Source organism: Heterodontus francisci, chromosome 13 (genome assembly GCF_036365525.1).
Source record: "Heterodontus francisci isolate sHetFra1 chromosome 13, sHetFra1.hap1, whole genome shotgun sequence".
NCBI classification, from domain to species: Eukaryota; Metazoa; Chordata; class Chondrichthyes; order Heterodontiformes; family Heterodontidae; genus Heterodontus; species Heterodontus francisci.
Genome location: NC_090383.1, coordinates 1,316,239 through 1,334,390, shown reverse-complemented (window position 1 = coordinate 1,334,390; position 18,152 = coordinate 1,316,239). Strand labels below are relative to the sequence as shown.

General features: G+C 44.0%; 1 protein-coding gene across 1 annotated transcript in view; it reads right to left on the bottom strand.

The window, feature by feature from the left end:
* The window catches only part of LOC137376672 (COMM domain-containing protein 1-like), a gene marked incomplete at its 5' end in the record, with an annotated part of 107,926 nt that extends 89,779 nt beyond the window's left edge, over positions 1 to 18,147 (bottom strand). Inside the window, one exon of the mRNA XM_068045644.1 lies at positions 18,040 to 18,147. Within this exon, the coding sequence (XP_067901745.1) occupies positions 18,040 to 18,147 (108 nt within the window). The remainder of the gene's footprint in view (positions 1 to 18,039) is intronic.
* Between the last annotated feature and the right edge of the window lie 5 nt (positions 18,148 to 18,152).

The following is an 18,152-nucleotide window of genomic DNA, read 5'->3' as shown; positions in this document are numbered from 1 at the left end:
CACAGGCCAGTGGTAATGGCAGCTGCTCAAAGATTTTCCCTCTGGATCGGATGGTGGGTCAGAAAATCAAAATGTACTTTAAAAAAACAAAACTGCCATATTTCTGCCGAGGCCTATATTTTCAATATCTATAGTGTGGGTCACTATCCAATCAAGAGATGTTATCTGTGGCATTTTACACTTGCACAACTGGGATTCTTCTTGTGCAAATGGGTTCCAATTGCTAAGCAAGTGAAAATAACTTAAACAGATAGGTCAGGCAGCATCTGTGGAAAGAGAAGCAGAGTTAATGTTTCAGGTCTGAGAACTTTCATCGGGTTTGGATGAAAAGTCACAGACCTGAAACGTTAACTCTGTTTCTCTCTCCACAGATGCTGCCTGACCTGGAGTATTTCCAATCTGTTTTTATTTCAGATTTCCAGATCTACAGTATTATGATTTTATTAAACACAGAAGATTGCTTTGTCTAGAACAAGGTATTAGTGGTTACTAAAAGCAAAATACTTCCGAAGAAGGGTCACTGACCCGAAACGTTAACTCTGCTTCTCTTTCCACAGATGCTGCCAGACCTGCTGAGTGAATCCAGCATTTCTTGTTTTTGTTTAAGGTATTAGTGGTTAGTTGCCTCAGAAAAAAAATCACTAAGTTATTTGGTTATGGAGGATACCTTTCAGCTATCCATGTCCCAGGTTAGCCTTTAAATGAGGAGAGGCAGATCTCCCTCGACTACCCAATTATTACTTGCATAGAGGTGGACATGTATTGACAAACCATCACACAAAAGGTTTCTAGTTGCAGACCCTGGTCCAGGCCTCAACTAAGAAAATTCAAATAGTGCTGGATCTTATTCCTGTTGTCCTTGAAGAGCTACATTTATACTTCTGTGATCAAGTGATATCACTGACTTTCTACTACTGTTTATTTCTTTTAATTTTAATGAACGGTTTTAAGCAAGTAAAGCGGGGGTGGGGCAAGAGACTACAAAGGCAAACTGAACAAACTAAGATAAAATAAAAAACAAAAAAAATGTTTATTTTATCTTAGTTCATTCAGTTTGCTTACCCACTGGTTTTTTTTTCATGTTTGTGCTTGTGGCTGTTCAGTTTTCAGTCCATTAACACCCTATCTGTACTAATGCTTTGTCTTTCAACACATCATTAGCATATTGTTTGCCTTTGCTCCATGACCTTCTGGTCGGTTATTCTCGGTGACCTGGTCCTATCTACACCTTATCCTTTGTTGTCTCTTGCCCCACCCCTGCTTTACTTGCTTAAAACCTTTCACATTTCTAATATCTGCTAGTTCTGAAGAAGGGTCACTGACATGAAACACGAACTCTACTTCTCTCTCCACAGATGCTGGCAGACCTGCTGAGTACTTCCAGCATTTCTTGTTTTTATTACACTGAAACTGGAGCTCTTTTCACTAGAACAGAGGGGGTTAAGAGGGGTTCTGATACAAATGTTCATAATTACATAGAAACATAGAAAATAGGAGCAGGAGTAGGCTATTTGGGCCTTTGAGCCTGCTCCACCATTCATTATGATCATGGCTGATCATCCAACTCAGTAACCTGTTCCCACTTTCTCCCCATACCCTTTGATCCCTTTAGACCCAAGAGCTATATCTAACTCCTTCTTGAAAACATACAATGTTTTGGCGTCAACTGCTTTCTGTGGTAGCGAATTCCACAGGCTCACCACTCTCTGGGTGAAGAAATTTCTCCTCATCTCAGTCCTGAAAGGTTTACCCCGTATCCTTAGACTATGACCCCTGGTTCTGGACTCCCCCACCATTGGGAACATCCTTGCTGCATCTACCCTGTCAAGTCCTGTTAGAATGTCATAGGTTTCTATGAGATCCCCCCTCACTCTTCTGAACTCCAGCGTATATAATCCTAACCGACTCAAATCTCTCCTCATACGTCAGTCCCACCATCCCAGGAATCAGTCTAGTAAACCTTCACTGCACTCCCTCTATAGCAAGAGCATCCTTCCTCAGATAAGGAGAACAGAACTGCACACAATATTCCAGGTGTGGCCTCACCAAGGCCCTGTATAATTGCAGCAAGACATCCCTGCTTCTGTACTTGAATTGAGAGATTTTGGCAAGTTAAATGGGTGAAAAGCTATTTGAATACCAGATACTGTGTGTGAAGTCAGACCTCAGTTGAAGAGGACTAAGCTTCCTTATAGGAGCAGACTCGATGGGCCAAATAGCCTCCTCACGTGCTGTACTATTCTAGGATTTTAACTGTCTTTGACACTGGCAATGGTGAAGTCTGAAAAACACAACAGCAGCAACAAATCAGAGATCAGTTGGTAGGAAATATATGAAGTAAAACAGCAAAGCAACTGGGTACCTTGCCATCAGCAAGTCTGAAAGCAATGATCAGGGATGTACAGCATGGGAAAACTAACCAATAATAAAGGCAAATGCTGAAGCTAAGTTGCCGAAAGCACTTTTGTAAAGTTAGTTTGAGTCGTCACCTTAACTTTCCCACAGCTGAAAACCTAGAAGTACAAGTAACATTTATAGCATAAGAAACCCATAAAAAGTGAACTAGTTGGTAGCGTTTCCTGCACCCTGTTGCAATTTCTTATAAAATGTTTTCTCAGAGGGGTTTACATATGTTTTGGGGTCTTTTCTGACTTCTTTTAATCCAGTATATTTTGGCTCTCGTACAAAAGATCATTTTCATGAACATGTCACAACTCCTTTGGGAGTGTATATCCCAGATTGAAGATTGACGTAAACTGTTAGTAATGCTAAACATGTGCAATTCATCAATTTGGTCACAGTTACAATATCATGTCCACTTTTAGGCATCTTACTGTTGGAATGATGTCAAGATCATAGAGAAGAAAAAGAGGAGATTTATTACAATGATACCAGGGATGAGAGGTTTTCATTTCAAAGAGACAGGAGAAACTGGAGCTCTTTTCACTAGAGCAGAAGAGGTTAAGAGGGGTTCTAATACAAGTGTTCATAATTATGAGATTTTGGTTAGTTAAATGGATGAAAAGCTAACTGCAGTGCTTTGTAAGTTAGTGACTAGAGTGCATGAATTTATGATAACCAACAATTGAAAGGGAGAGGTCAGCATTTTTTTCCCAAGTATAGGGTCATTGCAACAAAGAATATTCAGCCAGAAAGTCTGCTGGAAAGAATCACAATAGCTTTAATAAGGGAACATATGAACAGGAGGAGGCCATTCAGCCCTTGGAGCCTGTTCCACCATTCATTTAGTTCCTGGCTGATATGTACCTCAATTTTATTTACCCGCTTTTACTCCATATCCCTCGATACCCCATCCCAACAAAAATCTAATTGACCTCAATCTTAGATTCTTCAACTGCTCCCTCAGAATTCCAGATTTCCACTACCGTGCGCGCAGATTAGGCCGCCTTGTTCTTTCTCCCAACAAAGCAAATAATTTCTGTATCTACCCTATCAAATCCCTTTATCATTTTAAACACCTTAATAAGATCACGCCTCAACTGGAATACAAGCCCAATTAATGCAAATAGTCTTTATAAATTAACCCTTTAAGCTCTGGTATCATTCTAGTCAATCACTGCACTGCCTTCAAGACCAATATATCCTTTCTGAGGTGTGGTGCCCAAAACTGAACTCAGTATTCCAGATGTTCTTCGAAGATGTAACAAAGTTTTTTAATGGGGATCCTGTAGATGTAGTATATCTGGACTTTCAGAAGGCATTTGATAAGGTGCCGCACAAAAGGTTAATACAAAAGCTAAGATCACATGAAGTTAGGGGAATTTATTAGCTTGGATAGAGGATTGGCTAACCAACAGAAAACAAAGTCAAAATAAATGGGTCTTTTTCTGGCTGGCAAGATGTAAGCAGTGGGGTGCCACAGGGTTCGGTCCTCAGGCCCCAACTATTTACAGTCTATATTAATGGATGTAGGGATAGAAGGTACTATAGCCAAATTTGCAAATGACACTAAAATAGGTGGGATAGTAAGTTGCAATAAAAAAGAAATTTACAAATGGATATGGATAGGTGAGGTGAATGGGCCAAAAGTTGGCAGATGGAGTTTAACGTGGATAAGTGTGAGGTTATCCATTTTGGTCGGAAGAATAGAAAGGCAAATTATCTAAATGGAGAGAAACTGGAGTTCTTCGGTGCAGAGGGATCTGGGTGTCCTCGTGCATGAATCGCAGAAAACTAGTATGCAGGTGCAGCAGGTAATAAGGAAGGCAAATGGAATTTTGGCATTTATTGCTAAAGGAAGAGAGTATAAAAGTAGGGAAGTGTTGCTGCAACTGTACAAGGCATTAGTGAGACCGCACCTGGAGCATTGCGTACAGTTTTGGTCCCCTTGAGGAGGGATGTAGCTGCACTGGAGGCAGTTCAGAGGAGGTTCACTAGATTGATTCCAGAGATGAGGGGTTTCTTGTATGAAGAGAGATTAAGTAGTTTATTTTAGGCCTTTACTCTCTGGAGTTTAGAAGAATGAGAGGAGATCTAATCAAGGTACATATGATTAAGGGGATAGACAAAGTAGACATAGAGAGAGGACGTTTCTTCTTGTGGGGCAATCTAGAATGAGAGGTCATAGTTTTAGGATAAGGGGTAGCAGATTTAAAACAGAGATGGAGAAATTACTTCTCTCAGAGGGTCGTGAGTCTGTGAAATTCACTACCCAGAGTGCGGTGGATGCTGGGACATTGAGTAAATTTGAGGAGATGGACAGATTTTTAATCAGTATTGGGTTGAAGGGTTATGGAGAACAGGCAGGAAAGTGGAGTTGAGGCTGAGATGAGATCAGCCACGATCGTATTGAATGGCGGAGTAGGCCGAGGGGCTGAATTGCCTACTCCTGCTTCTAGTTCTTATGTGGTCTGACTGGCTTAAGCACTACTTCCTCACTTTTGTATTCCAACCACATTGATTAAAATGCCAATCTTCCATTTGCCTTTTAACTGACTTATTGTGTTTGTGCACATCTAGTGGATAACTAGATGCCCCTCATATACCTCTGGGCTAACACTTCAGTGCACGACTGAGGGAGCGCCGCACTGTCCAAAGCACAGTACTGAGGATTGTAAAGCATCCTGAAGTTGTGTAAGGAGTTATACAAATGCAAGTGTGTCTTTCGATTTTAAAAGGCTGTTCTTCCATCAGTACCAATAGTAGTCAATACAACAATGTGAATACACCAGGCAGCATATTACACCTTTCAAAAATTAATCCATTTGTGTTCTCAAATCTGCTTGCTGGATTAAATTGACAGCATCCCAATCTGTAGCCAAACCAAGCAGAGCCCAGAGCTAAATAATGCCCAGCTATGCAGCCACAATAATTAGGTTGAATATGTTTTGTATGGACCTCATTTAGGATATTGCGTACAATTTGTTCTCCTACCTCAAGGCAGGCATTACAGCTGGAAGAGGGCAAACTTCAATGGCATGAGAGGGGATCTAGCCGGTAAAACGGAACCAAAGATTGACAGGAAAAACTGTAACGGAGCAATGGGTGATCTTTGAAATGTTTTAGGTACAGGCTAGGTACCTTCCAACAAGGGCGAAAGGTAAGGGAACCAAAGCCAGGGCTCCTTGGATGAAGATAGAAATAGGGAATATGAAGAAACAAAAAAAAAGAGGGTGTATGATGGATGTTAGTTGAATTATTCAAGCAAGAAACAGGCCAAATACAATAAGTTGAAAGGGGAAGTGAAGAGGAAAAGACTGGTAAAGGAAGAATATAAAAATAGAATGACCGTTTACATAAAAGGGAACATAAATGTTTTCTATTGCCATGCAAGTAGCAAGGGGGTAGTAAAGAGGGGGGGGGGGGGGGTGGCCTATTAGGGACAAAGTGGGCAATATATGCTTAGAGGTGCAGGGTTAGGCTAGAATACTGAACGAGCACTCTATCAGTGTTTACTAAGGAAAAGGAACCTGACAAAATATTGGTAGAAGCAGAAATAGAAGAGGTAATGGATAGGGTAAAAATTAATAGGCAGAATGTACTGCAAAGGCTGGCTATGCTTAGAATGGATAAGTCACCCAGCCCAGATGGCTTGCATCGCATGTTGCTAAAGGAATTGGGAGTGAGATTGCAGAAGGGCTTCCCAGAATCTTCAAATCTCCCCTGAATACAGGGAAGATGCCAGAGGATTGGAAAGTGGGAAAGGTCACATCCTTATTCAAGAATGGGTGTGAGGACATTCCAAGTAATAACAGGCCATCAGTTTATCAGTGGCAGGTAAGGTTTTGCAAACAATAATCATGGTAAAAAAAAGTAACAGGCAATCAGAGCGGTTTGAGTTAATTAAGGATAGCCAGCAGAGATTTCTAAAAGGTAGACTGTCCTTGACTAATTGAATTTTTTGATGAAGTAACAAAGGTTGATGGAGAATGCTGTGGACGTTCTTTATATGGATTTTAAGAAAGCATTTGATAAGCGATCACTTAAGAGGCTGGTTAACAAAAATGGGCTCATGGGTAGGAGGATCAGTGTCCAACTGGATAAAAAAATTGGCTTAAGAACAGTAAAGCCTGGCTCGGGTACAAAATTAAAACCCAACCCGGGCCAGAGTCCTTTAATTTTTTTTAAAATGCCCAACCCGACCTTAAAATAACAAACATACTAATGAAAAAAAAACATAGATTAAAACTAAAACGAAAACAATACAAAACAAAACAGTACAGTCCAGCCTGACCCAACCTGAACCCAAATGCTGGATGCAGAATACAGACCTGACCCCAACACATGTAGTCGGGTTCGGTCAGGTAGGCAGTCTTTAAAAGGACAGAAAACAGCCAGTTGTCGTAAAGAGCTGTTTTTCAGACTGGAGGATGGTAGACAGTGGAATTCCCCAAGATTCAATGCTGGGACCACTTTTTTTTTTTTGATACCACATAAATAAGCTGGATATTGGAAGAGTGCAAAATTTGCCCATGATACCAAACTTGAAGGTGTGGCAGACTGTTAGAGTGATACCAATCGACTGCAACAGGACATAGATAGGCTAGCAGAATGGCAGACAAGTGACAGATGAAATTTAATACAGGCAAGCGTAAGGTGATGCATTATTTTCTCTGCCTATCCATTCTGCCATAAAGATGAAATGGTACAATTTGTAAAGAGTGTACAGGAACAGAGGGACCTAGGGGTTCATGCATAGATTGAAGGTGGCAGAACACCTCATGGTGTAGTGGGTAACATATTAGCATGGATAGAAGATTGACTGGCTGGCAGAAAACAGAGTATGCATAAATGGGTCCTTTCCTGATTGGTAGGATGTGACGAGTGAAGTTCCGCAGGGGTCTGTGCTGGGGCCTCAACTTTTTACAATTTATATCAAATGACTTAGATGAGGGGAGCGATGGCATGGTAGCTAAATCTGCAGATGACACAAAGATAGGTAGGAAAGTATGTGGTGAAGAGGACACAAGGTGTTTTCAGATCGATATAGATAGGTTGAGTGAGTTGGCAAAAATCTGGCAAATGGAGTATAATGTGGGAAAATGTGAAGTTGTTCACTTTGACAGGAAGAATAAAAAAGGCAGAGTATTACTTAAATGGAGAATGACTACAAAACTCTGAAGTGCAGAGGGATCTAGATGTTCTAGTGCATGAGTCACAAAAAGATAGGTACAGCAAGTCATAAAGGAAGCTAATGGAATTCTATCCTTTACTATGAGAGGAATTGAAAATAAAAGTCAGGATGTTATGCTTCAGTTATACAGGGGATTGGTGAGACCACATCTTGAATTGTGCGCGCAGTTTTGTTCTCATTTAAGGAAGCGGTTCAGAAGAGATTCACTAGATTAATACCTGGAATGAGTGGGTTGCCTTATGAAGAAAGGCTGAACAGACTGGACTTGTTTTCACTGGAGTTTAGAAGAATGAAGGAAGACTTGATTGAAGTTTATGGGATCCTGAACTGTCTTGACAAGGTGGATGTGGAGAGGATGTTTCCTCTTGTGGGCAAGTCCAGAACTAGGGAGCACTTTTAAAACTAGGGGTTGCCCTTTTAGGATCGAGATGAGGAGAAATTTTTTCTGAGGGTTGTGCGACTTTGGAATTCTCTACCTCAGAAGGAAGTGGAGGCGGGGTCTTTGAATAATTTTAAGGCGGGGGTAGATTGACTGCCTTGCCTAAAAAGAATCTAAGGTTATCGGGGTAGATGGGAGTGTGAAATTCGAGACACAAACAGATCAGTCATGATCTTATTGAATGGCGGAGCAGGCTAGAGGGGCCGAATGGCCTATTTCTGCTCCTAATTCGTATATTGAGAGAGTAATTTGCAAAGCATATGGGATCTTGGGCTTCATAACCAGAAGCATAGAGTACAAAAGCAGGGAAGTTATACCTGAACCTTTATAAAGCTCTGGTTAGGCTCCAACTAGAAGTATTGTGCCCAGTTCTGGTCACCACACTTTAGGAAGGATGTTAGGGTCTTGACAAGGTGCAGAGGAGATTTACCAGAATGGTTCCAGGGATGGGTGATTTTAGCTACAAGGAGAAGCTGGGGTTGTTCTCCTTGAAACAAAGCAGATTGAGGGGAGATTTGAAAAAGGTATAAGGTTATGCCAGGTTTAGATAAGGTAGGCAAAGAAAAGCTTTCCCCACAGCTGATGGCAAAAGGACTAAGGGACCCAGATTTCAGGTTTTGGGCAAGAGCTGCAAGGAGGATGTGAGGATGAGTTTTATTTACTCAGCAAATGGTAATGACTTAGAACTTGCTGCCTATGAGGGTGGTGGAGGCGGAGACGATGAATGGTTTCAAAAGGAAATTGGATGGGTACTTGAGGGAAATAAACTTGCAGGGCTACAGAGATATAGCTGGGGAAAGGAATTAATTGAAATCCTCACGGATGCGATGGGCTGAATGGCCTCCTATTGTACTATAATGACAATGGAGAGGCTGGTGGGAAGAGGGGCAGAGAGGATGTTGTGCCCTGGCTCACTGCATTGAGACAGAGTTAAAATTCCTGCCTTGAATTTGTATGTGATAGAACTGTGGACTTGGAAGAGATCTGCTTTAAGCAATCAAAATGATTAGGCACACTGATAACATAAACAGATAGGTTGTTTGAGCTGATGGGGAAAAGTGGAACTAAGGGCCACCTATTTAAACTAAGAAAGAAAGGGAGGTTGGACAGTGGAATTTCTTCTCCCCTTGGAGGGCGATCAACTTATGCAAGAGAGTTCTAGAGGTAATCAATGAAAGCTAAGTGATCACAGCAGAAGGAAGGTAAGATTCCTGATAATAATGGCTTGTGGTCTTCTGAGCTTGCCTGATCGCCCAGAAGTTGGAGAGGACTTTGAGAGAGAATTTCTAAATTGGCTACAGTGCTGGATCTTTTTTTTCCCTGTTCCCAGGACGAGAGGTAGGTCCATTGGAATTTAAACAGAAAAGTGTAGAAATACTCAGCGGATCTGGCAGCATCTGTGGAGAAAGAAACAGAGTTAAATGTTTCAGATCTGTGACCTTTCATCAGAACTCCAGAATTTAGAGGGATTAATCTGGGGTGGGGGGTGAAGGGAGCACAAATTTCTCTTCGGTTATGTAGTCAGGATGAGAAAAAGCCAAACAGTAACAGATATTGTGTGTGGTAAATGTACAATTAGTTAACTACTTGACTTAAAAAATACATGTTATTTTCTTTGTCTTCCAGCATCATTTAACATTGTTCCTTCATCATGGAATGTTGGATTCTTAGTTCTTAGCTATATTTCCAACCAGGACTAAAACATTTCCATCAAACTTGGAAAAGCTAAGAAGAATTATCTTACACTGTCTACTGTTTGCTGGCTCGAATAGAGAGAGATCTACAGGGTCAAAGTCTGATAGTTAAAACAAAAAATCAATTCCCAATCAGCATAAAATGTCAAATGTTAACTTTTGAAAGTATGATACTTGCTCAAGGTTTTGAGCTCGAAATTCACACATGCCCACAAGATATACAGAAAAGAATCTCCAGTGCCTCAATGACAGTGTACAATCGTTTCTTAAAATTATTCCATTTTTGCCTCAACCATTCTAAAGAGCATGTGATCTATAACAGTCACTACTAGTTTTCCAAAGTAATCCTCATTATAGCAAAGTTGCAGCCCTGTGTAATGTATTTTACTCCAACTTAGTGTCACTGGTGCATGGTTCAAGGAATGCTGAAGTTTGGAGAACAATGGGAGAGAATCAAAGCCGTAGCATTCCATATTACCCGACAATTAACACCAGGATATCCTAAATATCCAAAGTCCTCAGCGACTCCAGACCAATACAGGATGAAACATTAACAATATGCTTCAGCAGTCCTCTGGAATCTTGCCCAAGTGTGGTGGCAAGCTATTGATCTTTGTGGACAATTGCAGCCAGACCGACCTTGTCCTCATTCACACACTTGTGCAGTCCAACAGAGGTCACGAAAGAAAGATGTGCATTTCTGTAGTGCCTTTCACAACCTCAGGACATCTCAAAGCGCTTTACAGCCAATGAAGTACTTTTGAAATGTAGTCACTGTTATATCGTAGGAAATGCAGCAATCAATTTGTGCACAGCAAGCTCCCACAATGTATTATAATAACCAGGTCACCTCTTGTTTTTTATGATGTTGATTAAGAGATAAATATTAGCCAGAACATTATGGAAAACACCCTGCTTTTCTTCCAATAGTGGCATGGAATCTTTTACGTCCACCTGAGAGATTAGAGGGGGCTCTGTTTCACGTCTCATCCAAAAGACAGGACAGTGATAGATGATCAGGTACCAATTTCCTTCTGCTAGCCCAGAAACCAGACTCTAACGGTAATTATTTCTCACTCCACTGATCCAACTGATAACAGCTAACTCAGCACACTCCAGAAATCTATACTAAACTGTGTCATGTTTACTGCAAAGCAGTCATAGTTTCCTAATGATTTTGCACAGGTTGTGTTTCCAACAGCGGAGAGATGCTTTGAGTGCTAACATTTCTATATAGCAACACCGTTTCCAAAAGCCTTGTTATATTACCACTATGTAATTATTTTTGCATTTTTGTGTCGCCCTGCCCAAAGGCATCTTCTGTGGAGGGGAAAATCATAATTGATTTGCTCAAATAACTACCATCTGTTAAGTTAATTGTGCTGATTGCTATTTGATGAATCAGATATTTGGGGCAATCCAGAAGTAGGCAGCAGAAGCTACCACTCAGAAGCAAGTGACCAGCTTAAACATACGAACATACCAAGCAATCAAAGTTGAATTTTACTGCCACTTTTTCAGGCCTGTCACTTTTGAATAACTAACTGTGACTAGGGTTTTCTGCTTTTGGGCTTAGGATATTCTTTCTGATAAAGTGGCGCAGTGGTTAGCACCGCAGTCTCACAGCTCCAGCGACCCGGGTTCAATTCTGGGTACTGCCTGTGTGGAGTTTGCAAGTTCTCCCTGTGTCTGCGTGGGTTTCCTCCGGGTGTTCCGGTTTCCTCCCACATGCCAAAGACTTGCAGGTTGATAGGCTAATTGGCCATTATAAATTGCCCCTAGTATAGGTAGGTGGTAGGGAAATATAGGGACAGGGTGGAGATGTGGTAGGAATATGGGATTAGTGTAGGATTAGTATAAATGGGTGGTTGATGGTCGGCACAGACTCGGTGGGCCGAAGGGCCTGTTTCAGTGCTGTATCTCTTTAAAAAAAAAAGTGAATGGGCAAAGAATTATAGGCTGTTGAGCACAGAAAATCCTGACCTGTATGTTACAATAATTATGGCTGAGTATGTAAGTGGGAAGTAAGAATTGAATCTAGATGGAGGGGAATTAAAAAGCTGTCACACAATTTCTCTTCCAAAAATAAATGATTTAGCAGCTTTCATCCAACATGTACAAATGCCATCTTTGAAATTAGTTTAAAGGGAAACCTTTCTAGAGTTCTATCTGGTCTCAAGTTTTCTTTCGTAGCTTGCTTTGGAGCAATTTTGGGGAGCAATATTTACTGAAACACTGCAAGGCACATGAAGTTTCGATTTATTACATTGATAGGTTTAAGGGCCCATGTGGACACAACATACCAAATCATTTGACATCCAATTTATATTATTTTCTGCACTGTCTCGGTTGCTGGGGAAATTACTGTGCACATGTCCCAGTGACCTCAATTTCACTGACGCTTAGTGAACAAAACTGTACAATCCTTAGTGCTTTTTGATGCTGAGGAAGACAAGTGGAAAGGAAAGGAGAAAAAAAGTGTTGGTAGGAATATTTTACATGCATTAGGGCGGCGCAGTGGTTAGCACCGCAGCCTTACAGCTTCAGGGACCTGGGTTCGATTCTGGGTACTGCCTGTGTGGAGTTTGCAAGTTCTCCCTGTGTCTGCGTGGGTTTTCCCCGGGTGCTCCGGTTTCCTCCCACATCCAAAAGACTTGCAGGTGATAGGTAAATTGGCTGTTGTAAATTGCCCCTAGTGTAGGGAGGTGATAGGGAATATGGGATTACTGTAGGGTTAGTATAAATGGGTGGTTGTTGGTCGGCACAGACTCGGTGGGCCGAAGGGCCTGTTTCAGTGCTGTATCTCAAAAAAAAAAGAACTGATAAATTGACAGTAAAATAGAAAGCGTAATGAGTATTTTGCTGCAGTAAGCCACTGTGGTGACCTTGCAGCAGACAAACGTAGCTGAGCATGTTCCAACTTTGCGAGGAACAATGAGTTCAGAGGACAGCAACAATGAATGTATCTCTGAAGTTAAGGATATGGAAAGCAACAGTAAAGGAATACAAGGGATGGTAAAAGTGATCTAAGATAAGTAGCTGGTTAATGCATAAAACTGCCTTAAGAATGCAAATGGAAGAATTTGAAAACAAATTTGACAATTATTAGAACATTTTATAATCAGTTTAATACTAAACAACAAAAGATAAATATGCTTCTACTATAGTGACGGTAGTTCAACTATCGTCACATGGAACAGATTTTCCTTAAACTGACTCCAACATTTTAACCATTATTTCAATTGTACTTGGGTTGGGGTTTTGGGCGGGGTTGGGGGGGGGGGGGTGCAGTTGCTGCTGGATGGATTTGCTATAAAATGATCTATGGGTAGGGGAAGGTAAAGGGATTAAAACCTTTTTTGGGGAAGTGTTAACATTTTAACTAGCTTACACTGCAGAAATTCTAACAAATGTTCTTTGTTCATTTGAGGGGCTCTGAAAAGAACATAAGTTCTTTCTTGCAGAATGCAGATGATCAAGTGCTGTCTAAAAAAATGTTAGCATTTGCAACCCAAGACAAGTGAGCACTACGGTTTGTAAAGATGACAAGAACTGTGCCAGAGAGCAGGTTATGGAACAGTTTATACATTTATATGGGTTTGTGGACAGAAACAGTTTCCAGCAATAAATTGGCTTATAGCAGAAATATAAATTAGGCATCTCTTAAGTGCTCCAGGAAGTGGCAGGTGAATGCAAGTGCGGTCTGTGATTGGATTATGCACAAATTGTCTGAAGTACAAAGCCACAATGATATTTACAACATTTACTAAATCCAGGGCCTTCACTGCTGTTGACTATATAAACCTAAAATGGTGTACCGGATTGAGGGGGTGTCAGGGACAGTGACCGCTGATCCACTAGCACATTTCAAGGGAGCAGTGTGAGGTGGGCAAACCGAATGGGAAGGAGGTTGGCGAGATTAGTTGCCAGTAGGCCCATTGAGAGGATGGAGCAGTTGGTGTTGCTGATTGTAAGCAGGCAGCAATTAGGGCCTTATTGGTCCTTTGGAGAATGTTGAGAGAGACAGAGGGTAACTGTGGGCTTATCCTAAGGAGATTCAAGCCTGTGAAAGTGGTAGGAGAGTCTAGCAACAGAAGAGTAGTGACGGGTAGGGGAATAAAGTACCGGAGAATGGAGAAATGAAGAGGTGGTGTGACTAGATGACAGTAAGGGGAGGAAAAAGCACAGAATGGTGCAAGGAAACAAAGTGAGATAGAAGTGTTGCGTCTTGCTGGAAGTGCGTATATCGAGTAAGGGTTGGGCTATGACAGACCCACATTTGAACAATATGCCAACACTCACCATCCAGGTTCATACACGAGTCAGGCATCGGTGAGCTATTATAACCTGTGGAACCATAGTCAGGATGTCACCAACTTGAAGACGATAGTAAAAAGAGGAGAGGAGAGGAAAAATATATTTAAAATATACTGTTTTATATGGGAAGTTTAAGGGAAAATGCTTTAACATACTCATGTGCTCAGAAGTGTTCTTTTGTAGTTTTCTTGCAAAAGATTTCTATTCAGAATATCAACCTCCAAACACACAAAAGCTTACAACAAATAAGTGTAAAGGACACCTTTGAAAATATAATTCTGCCCCCTTGAAATTAAAACTCTAATATCTAATCTTGTCTGTCAATTCTCAGCTATTGGCACTTCCCTTTTGGAAAAATACCTCAGCATTCGAAAGATCACAGAATAATACAGCACAGAAGGAAGTCACTTGGCCCAGAATGTGTGCCAGCAGTGAAAGGTCAATTTTGGTAGACCCTCAATCGCAAAGCAAGTTTATCCTAAGCAGTAGTCGGGGTAATAATTAGCATCCTTACATTCCAAAGGTAGGTGGGAGGGGAAATCAGCTCATCAGCACTCTTGATCGCCATCTGCCAAGCACTGCTGGAAGCGCATCTATGTTATGTTGCTCAGTGAGGACAAAGTAGGAATTAACTGCAATTGCCCACCTCCCTCTTTTTCTTGCCATTGTCCGATAGCTTTCCAGCACTTTGCAATAAAATTTAGACATGGAAAACAGTCATTTGAGTCAGATATCAAAGAATACACAATAACCAGCAGGGAGTTAATAAAGAGGGGGTTGGGGGGGGGGGGGGGGGGGAAAGAGAAAGGGGAATGGGGGGGAAAAGAGAAAGGGGAATGGGGGGGAAAAGAGAAAGGGGAATGGGGGGGAAAAGAGAAAGGGGAATGGGGGGGAAAAGAGAAAGGGGAATGGGGGGGAAAAGAGAAAGGGGAATGGGGGGGAAAAGAGAAAGGGGAATGGGGGGGAAAAGAGAAAGGGGAATGGGGGGGAAAAGAGAAAGGGGAATGGGGGGGAAAAGAGAAAGGGGAATGGGGGGGAAAAGAGAAAGGGGAATGGGGGGGAAAAGAGAAAGGGGAATGGGGGGGAAAAGAGAAAGGGGAATGGGGGGGAAAAGAGAAAGGGGAATGGGGGGGAAAAGAGAAAGGGGAATGGGGGGGAAAAGAGAAAGGGGAATGGGGGGGAAAAGAGAAAGGGGAATGGGGGGGGAAAGAAAGGGGAATGGGGGGGAAAGAAAGGGGAATGGGGGGGGGAGAAAGGGGAATGGGGGGGGAGAAAGGGGAATGGGGGGGAGAAAGGGGAATGGGGGGGGAGAAAGGGGAATGGGGGGGGGAGAAAGGGGAATGGGGGGGGGAGAAAGGGGAATGGGGGGGGAAGAAAGGGGAATGGGGGGGGAAGAAAGGGGAATGGGGGGGGAAGAAAGGGGAATGGGGGGGGAAGAAAGGGGAATGGGGGGGAAGAAAGGGGAATGGGGGGGGAAGAAAGGGGAATGGGGGGGGAAGAAAGGGGAATGGGGGGGAAGAAAGGGGAATGGGGGGGGGAAGAAAGGGGAATGGGGGGGGAAGAAAGGGGAATGGGGGGGAGAAAGGGGAATGGGGGGGGGAGAAAGGGGAATGGGGGGGGGAGAAAGGGGAATGGGGGGGAGAAAGGGGAATGGGGGGGGAGAAAGGGGAATGGGGGGGGAGAAAGGGGAATGGGGGGGGAGAAAGGGGAATGGGGGGGGAGAAAGGGGAATGGGGGGGGAGAAAGGGGAATGGGGGGGGAGAAAGGGGAATGGGGGGGGAGAAAGGGGAATGGGGGGGGAGAAAGGGGAATGGGGGGGGAGAAAGGGGAATGGGGGGGGAGAAAGGGGAATGGGGGGGGGAGAAAGGGGAATGGGGGGGGAGAAAGGGGAATGGGGGGGGAGAAAGGGGAATGGGGGGGGAGAAAGGGGAATGGGGGGGGAGAAAGGGGAATGGGGGGGGAGAAAGGGGAATGGGGGGGGAGAAAGGGGAATGGGGGGGGAGAAAGGGGAATGGGGGGGGAGAAAGGGGAATGGGGGGGGAGAAAGGGGAATGGGGGGGAGAAAGGGGAATGGGGGGGGAGAAAGGGGAATGGGGGGGGAGAAAGGGGAATGGGGGGGGAGAAAGGGGAATGGGGGGGGAGAAAGGGGAATGGGGGGGGAGAAAGGGGAATGGGGGGGGAGAAAGGGGAATGGGGGGGGAGAAAGGGGAATGGGGGGGGAGAAAGGGGAATGGGGGGGGAGAAAGGGGAATGGGGGGGGAGAAAGGGGAATGGGGGGGGAGAAAGGGGAATGGGGGGGGAGAAAGGGGAATGGGGGGGGGAGAAAGGGGAATGGGGGGGGGGGAAAGGGGGGAGAAAGGGGAATGGGGGGGGGGAAAGGGGGGAGAAAGGGGAATGGGGGGGAGAGGGGGGAGAAAGGGGAATGGGGGGAGAGAGGGGGAGAAAGGGGAATGGGGGGAGAGGGGGGAGAAAGGGGAATGGGGGGAGAGGGGGGAGAAAGGGGAATGGGGGGAGAGGGGGGAGAAAGGGGAATGGGGGGAGAGGGGGGAGAAAGGGGAATGGGGGAATGGGGGGAGAAAGGGGAATGGGGGGAATGGGGGGAGAGGGGAGAAAGGGGAATGGGGGGGGGGGGGGAGAGGGGAGAAAGGGGAATGGGGGGGGGGGGGGGGGGGAGAGAGGGAAGCTAGGGAGAAAGGGGAATGAGGGGGAAAGCTAGGGAGGAGATTGCAGAGCTTTTGTCCTTGATCTTTATGTCGTCATTGTCGACAGGAATAGTGCCGGAAGACTGGAGGATAGCAAATGTTGTCGCCTTGTTCAAGAAGGGGAGTAGAGACAGCCCTAGTAATTACAGACCTGTGAGCCTTACTTCGGTTGTGGGTAAAATGTTGGAAAAGGTTATAAGAGACAGGATTTATAATCATCTTGAAAAGAATAAGTTCATTAGCGATAGTCAGCACGGTTTTGTGAAGGGTAGGTCGTGCCTCACAAACCTTATTGAGTTTTTCGAGGTGGTGACCAAACAGGTGGATGAGGGTAAAGCAGTGAATGTGGTGTATATGGATTTCAGTAAGGCGTTTGATAAGGTTCCCCAAGGTAGGCTATTGCAGAAAATACGGAAGTATGGGGTTGAAGGTGATTTAGAGCTTTGGATCAGAAATTGGCAAGCTGAAAGACAGAGGGTGGTGGTTGATGGCAAATGTTCATCCTGGAGTATAGTTTCTAGTGGTGTACCGCAAGGATCTGTTTTGGGGCCACTGCTGTTTGTCATTTTTATAAATGACCTGGAAGAGGGTGTAGAAGGGTGGGTTAGTAAATTTGCTGATGACACTAAGGTCGGTGGAGTTGTGGATAGTGCCGAAGGATGTTGTAGGGTATAGAGGGACATAGATAGGCTGCAGAGCTGGGCTGAGAGATGGCAAATGGAGTTTAATGCGGAGAAGTGCGAGGTGATTCACTTTGGAAGGAGTAACAGGAATGCAGAGTACTGGGCTAATGGGAAGATTCTTGGTAGTGTAGATGAGCAGAGAGATCTTGGGGGCTGGGGGGGGGGGGGGGGGGGAAAGAGGGGGCTGGGGGGGAAAGAGAAAAGAGGGGGCCGGGGGGGGGGGGAAAAAAGAGAAAAGAGGGGGCCGGGGGGGAAGAGAAAAGAGGGGGCCGGGGGGGGGGGGGGGGGGAAAGAGAAAAGAGGGGGCCGGGGGGGGGGGGGGGGGGGGAAAAGAGAAAAGAGGGGGCCGGGGGGGGGAAAAAGAGAAAAGAGGGGGCCGGGGGGGGGAAAAAGAGAAAAGAGGGGGCATCAGAAAAATTGGTGTAAATGAGTGATTTCAGGATGCATATTTTTGTACTCTTCATGATCTCATCACACCTCTGGATTTTGACTCCCATCAGTGCAAACATATGATGCTAGAGATGGTAATTTCTGATATGAATATTTCAAGAAATCTGGCCTAGGATTCATTACCTCCGACCATTATCCAAAACCCAGATTCCGTCCTTACCTGATTGTTCTTTCCAAGTTCTAACTCCACAATAGCAACGGGTATGTTAATTTGATCCAAGTGTCTGGACTGAGACTTCAGGTCAATTCTCCAACTCAAGTTCCTCAAGCAGA